Below are 5,342 nucleotides of genomic sequence, written 5' to 3'. Positions count from 1 at the left end.
GCCCGGGCGGGCGGCAGGAGAGCCCAGACACGACGAAGCCTCGGAGGAGGATGCTCTGCCACCCCACAGCCCCGCTGCGGCCCTGTTCCCTGAGCTGGCGCGGACGGGGCACTCGGCGCTGCGGGGCGGGACGCGGGCAGGCACCGGCCGGGGTAGAGCCCGGCTGCCGTCCCCACGCACATCGCTGTATTTATTCCCTGGGAGCTGCCGGGAGCCCGCCCGGGCGGGATTTGCTGCGCGCTTCTCCGGTGAGCCGGGGCAGAGCCAGCTCTCTCCTTGCACCTCGCACCGCGGGGACTCGCCATTCACAAACCTTCGAAATAAAGGTTGTGTTTTGGTACCGCTGGCTCCCGTCTGGGGGGCTGGTGCCGGTCCGAGGGGCGCACGGGCATTTGGGGGAGCCGAGCCCGGGCAGAGCCTCGTGCTGCGGGCAAAGCCGGCTCAGCCCCAGCCACGGGGGACAGCGTGAGCCGACCCCCCTGCCCCTGCGCTGGCTCGAGACCTGTCCTGCCCCGGGTCCGGGCCCCTTGGCCGGGGGTGCGGGCAGTGGCGAGGTGCCCGGTAGCTGCTCTGCCAACCCGGCAACGCAGGAGCCTGTCCCAAAGGCACTCGGTGCCCGTGCCTCAGTTTCCCCTGGTGAGTGGAGCGGGGCGGGGGGTGCTCCTGGGAGGTGGGGGCCATGCTGCGCCTGGAGGCAACGTCCTGGCTGGGCACAGCGCGGGAACCCGGCACAGAGCAGAGGTCTGGCACGGTGCGCAGGATCCGGCACAACCCCGGGCTGGGGGCACCGGGGTGGGCAGGGGGCGGCTGGGGAGCTGCCCCAGTCCCGCCAGCACCGCCCCGCTCAGCCGCCTGCCATCCCTGGCCGGGGCCTGGCTGCGCAGCACGGGCAGGGCAGGATGAGACCCAGGTCATGGGAACCTCCCGTGGGAAGAGGGGCTGGGGGAGCCGGGGGCCGTGCCCGGGGCTGGGCCGAGGCCAGCGCTGCCCGCCCCTGCCCCGGGGAGGCCGCAGCCGTGCCAGCCCTGGAGCCGTTGGCTGCCGGCCGCAGGCCTTGGCGGCGCGTCCGTCCGTCCGTCCGCAGGGACCAGCGCTGGACGGTGGAGCCCCGCTCCGCCCTGGGCGGCCCCGGAGAGGAGGGGCCCGCCGCCCCCTCGCCGGCCGGGCGCGGGAGGCTGGGCCGCCGGCGGGTTTTAACGGGGCCGTGCCGGGGCTGTGCGGCAGAGCGGGAGCGGCGGCGGCACGGGAGGACTGCGGCTGGCCAGGAGGATGCAGCCGGACCTCCCCGTCGGCGACGCGGCGCTGCGCAGCCCGCTGGCCCCGGAACCGTCCGGCGGCCCCTTCCCTGGCCCCCCGCCACCCACCGGCCCCGAGGCCACCAAGCCGCCCTACAGCTACATCGCCCTCATCACCATGGCCATCCAGAGCGCGCCCGAGAAGCGCATCACGCTCAGTGGCATCTACCGCTACATCATGGGCCGCTTCACCTTCTACCGCGAGAACAAGCAGGGCTGGCAGAACAGCATCCGCCACAACCTCTCCCTCAACGAGTGCTTCGTCAAGGTGCCCCGCGACGACAAGAAGCCGGGCAAGGGCAACTACTGGACGCTCGACCCCGACTGCTACAACATGTTCGAGAACGGCAGCTTCTTGCGGCGCCGCCGGCGCTTCACCAGGAAGAAGGGCCTCCGGGACGCACCGGGCAGCGAGGGGGACGAGGGGCGTGGGAAGCCCCCCAGGCACCGGGCGCGGGGGCCGCCTGCCGCCCCGCTGCCCGAGGAGGGGAAGGCAGAGGGGGGCTACGCCTCACCGGCGGCCACGGGGCGCCTGCCGAGCCCCGCCACGCTGCCCGAGGGTGCCGGGGTGCCGGGGTGCGCCGAGCCCTGCACCCGGCCGCAGCCGCCCAAGGCCAGGCAGCCCTGCCTGTACCTGCCGGACGCGCCGCAGCCCAAGGGGCCGTTCTTCGTCCCCCCGGAGAGCCGCCCGCCCAAGGAGACTGTCTTCGGGGGGCTCCCGGCGGCGCTGCAGCTGCCCCGGCCAGGTCAGTATCCGCTGCCCGACGAGCGCCCGGTGCCGCACCCTGCCCTGCTGCCCGCCCTGCTGCCCGCCCAGCCCAGGGACCCCCCGCAGGACTCCCCGGCCCCCCCAGGCACCCCCCCAGGGCAGCTGGAGGGCGAGGAGCCGGCCACCCCCGGACTGGGGCCGGACCAGCCCTTTGGGCAGGTGCCCCCCGTGTTCCCTGGCACCCTCCTGGGCACAGGCAAGCCCCCCCCGTCCTGCTTCCTGGAGGGGGAGGGCTACGCGCAGCCCCCCTTGCCCGTTTTCGGCTCCTTCGGCCGGTCAGGGCCCGAGGCGCTGGGCGGCAGCTACCAGTGCCGGGTGCAGGCGCTGAGCTTCTGCGTGAAGGAGCGGCCGTGCGGCACGGCGCTGGAGCATCTCCTGGCCACGGCCCCCCCGGCCCCTGCCGCCCCCCGCCAGCCGCCCTTCGGGGCTGCGGGGCCGCGGGCGGGCAACCAGAAGGAGCCATGGGGGCCGGGGGGTGCGATCCCGCTGCAGGGGGGCAATGGCTACCCCCTGGGGCTGCCCCCCTGCCTCTACCGGACACCCGGCATGTTCTTCTTCGAGTGAGGGACTGGCCCGCCCCGGGACACCCCCGGCACCGGCACCGAATAAAGCAAATTCCCGAACGCTGCCTCTGTGGTCTCTGTGCCCCGCTCGGGGTGGGCAGGGGCGAGCTGGGGACCCTCTGTCCCAGCCCGGGGGCGGCTGGGGGACATGCGTTCCCGAGGCCACCCAGCACGGCCCTCGTCCCCGCTGGCCCCTCCGCTGGCGATCACCGGCTGGACAGCGAGGCCGCAGGGGGACGGGGCATGGCCTGGGTCAGGGCACCCGCACCCAGGTCCTGCGTCCCTGGGAGATGCTGGGGACAAGGTCCGTCCGCAACGCGGGGCCAGGAGCCCCCGAAGCCCCATTCCGGGGTAGCAGGAGGGAACCCCGTCCATGAGGGACAGGGGGACGTGCTGCGGCAGGAGCGGGCCCACACGGAGCCCCGCTGCTGCCTCCCTGCGCCTGGGACCGCTCAAAGTGCCCGGCTTTGCCCTGGGTGCCACACATGGCACAACCGGCACCAGCCTCAGCGCGTGGCCCCGCTCGCGTACCCGCGTGGCCCCAGAGAGACGGCAGGGAGGAGCGGGGACGGTGGCGCGGTGCGGGGGGCTCTGCTCTGTCCCTCCCCTGTCTGTCCCTGCTCAGGGCTGTGCCAGTGCCTGGCCGGGGTCCCGCCGGTGCCTGCAGACACCCCGAGGCCAGGGCACCCCCAGAGCCAGGCTGTGCCAGGGGCTGCGGCTGCGATGGGAACGGCCGGGGAAAGCAGATTCCTCCGACCTGAATCACACGGGGCGGCTGCCGGTGAGGAGGCACCGGCTGAGTCACCACGGCCGACACCGGGCTGGGCACGGGGGCCTGTGCCAGCTGGCCGGGCTGGGGGGCACCAGGGTGGGTGGGGGTCCCCACACAGCCCCAGGCTGGGACCTGGCCGCCAGCCCCTTCCCACGCGCCGCCGGGCCGGCCGGGCCAGCGTCTCCGCAGCACTGGAGTGGGGCCAGAGTGATGCTGGCAAAGCGGGGGGCTGTGCCCGTGCCCCCGTCATGCCCACCCCAGGCTGGGAGAGGGGGGACCCCAGGAGCAGCAATGCCCGGACCCCCTGGCACAGCCACCCCCAGGACGGGCACGGGGGGAGGATGCCAGGCTGCCGGGGGCTCTCCATGCTGCTGCGGGGAGCAGGTTTGTGGCAGAGCCCCCCGCCCCCCCCGAGACCCCAGCTTGGGCAGTCCCGAGGGTCTCTGCAGGGGCCACGCTGGCACTGAGGGACGGCGCTGGCGTCACTCAGGGACCGGGAGCACCGTGGCCGCGTCAGCCCCGTTATCAGCCCCCAGACGGTCGCTGCTGGGCCGTGGCCGCATCCCAGCCCCGGGCAGGGCAGGGGGGGGCTGCTCTTCGTCACTGGGGACGGCCGCTCAGCCCTGGGCCTCTCTTTTCTCCCTTTTTTTTTTTCCCCTCCCCAGTGGAAAACAATATTTGAGCGCCTACATCATGCTGGCGTCTCCGGAGCGGCCGGCGGCGAGCGCGGCTGACCTCAGCCCCCTCCTTCGCACGGTCCCCGGGGGCGCGGGAGGAAGCGAGCGCTGCAGCCGTGCCCAGGGGCCGTCTGGTTCCCACGCAGCGCGGCCGGGCCCATCGCCCGCCCTGGCTCTCGCCGCCGCCTGGGAACGCATGGCCCTGGCCCCACGCGGTGCCCCGGGCCGGGGTCCCTGCGCTGGGAGCAGCGTGGCATCGCGCGGTGCATCCCATCGCCCCCCCAAGCTGCAGCCCCCGGGGATGGGGACCCCCATCCCGCAGAGCCCGGCTGCCTGCGCCGCCCTGGGCACGCAGACCAGGGCCGTCCGCTCTCCCGGTACTCCCCTTCTCCGCGCCCATCCCGGCTCCCAGCTCCCGGCCGCGGGCCCGCTGCTTTCCCTGCCCTGCCTCCTCCCCAGCTCACGGTGGGTGGCCTGGCCCCTGGCCCACTTGCCCACTCCCAGCATGGGCCGTGCCGCGGCCGGGGACCGGGCTGTACTCGGTCACAGGGCGAACCTGCTGCCGCTGCCGGCGGTGCTGCCGGTGCCGGAGGTCTGCCCGCTCCCCTTCCCTCCCTGCGCTGCCTGCGGGGCTCCTTGCTTGTGCAGGCAGGGCGGGTGCCCCAGGGACGGCGTGCAGGCAGGGATGGGGAAAGGGTGCTGCTCCGTGCAAGTGCTCAGGGCTGCCGGGATGGGTGCTGCGCACCCCAAACTGCGCTGTGTGCTCGTGGGGGTGACAAGGACACCCCACACACGGGATGGCACTGGCTGCCATGGCCTTGCGCTGGACCAGGACCAGCCCTGTCACCGTGCCCATCGGCCCTGGCAGGATCGGTCCCCTCCCCAGGGCTTCGGGGGCTCCCAAGCCCTGTCCTGCCCCTCGGCCGGCAGCGCGGGATGGGGCCATGGCTGCTCCCATGGGTGCCGGCCCCACGGCCCCACTCCTCCAGCCCCGATGGAGGCATCGCGGGTGCCCCCATGGGGTCCCGGGGCAGGAGAGGAGGGGGCTGGAGAAGCCAAACCGGGCTGTGGGCTGGGGGTCCCCCACCCTGGGCTTGGGGCACCGGGATGCGCCCGTGCATCCCCGTGCCGCAGTCGTGCACACGCAGGGCTGCGTCCAGGAACCGATCCCCTGGAGCGGCTCAGGGCACCAGGCGCCTTTGGGGACGACAGCCCGGCCGGGAGCCCCGCGGGCCACTCCGCAGCAGGGCCCCGCAGCCCCTGTGT

The 5,342-nt window shown here is 74.4% G+C and overlaps 1 protein-coding gene across 1 annotated transcript; it reads left to right on the top strand.

Annotated features, from left to right (window-relative positions):
- The first annotated feature begins 1,144 nt into the window (after positions 1-1,144).
- On the top strand, positions 1,145-2,679 carry FOXS1 (forkhead box S1). Its single transcript, XM_075516744.1, has one exon. It carries the CDS (start codon positions 1,270-1,272, stop codon positions 2,626-2,628), a length of 1,359 nt encoding a protein of 452 aa, XP_075372859.1. The 5' UTR covers positions 1,145-1,269; the 3' UTR covers positions 2,629-2,679.
- The last annotated feature ends 2,663 nt before the right edge of the window (positions 2,680-5,342 follow it).

Source organism: Mycteria americana, chromosome 14, assembly GCF_035582795.1.
Source record: "Mycteria americana isolate JAX WOST 10 ecotype Jacksonville Zoo and Gardens chromosome 14, USCA_MyAme_1.0, whole genome shotgun sequence".
Taxonomy (NCBI): domain Eukaryota; kingdom Metazoa; phylum Chordata; class Aves; order Ciconiiformes; family Ciconiidae; genus Mycteria; species Mycteria americana.
This window is presented reverse-complemented; position numbering and strand designations above follow the sequence as displayed.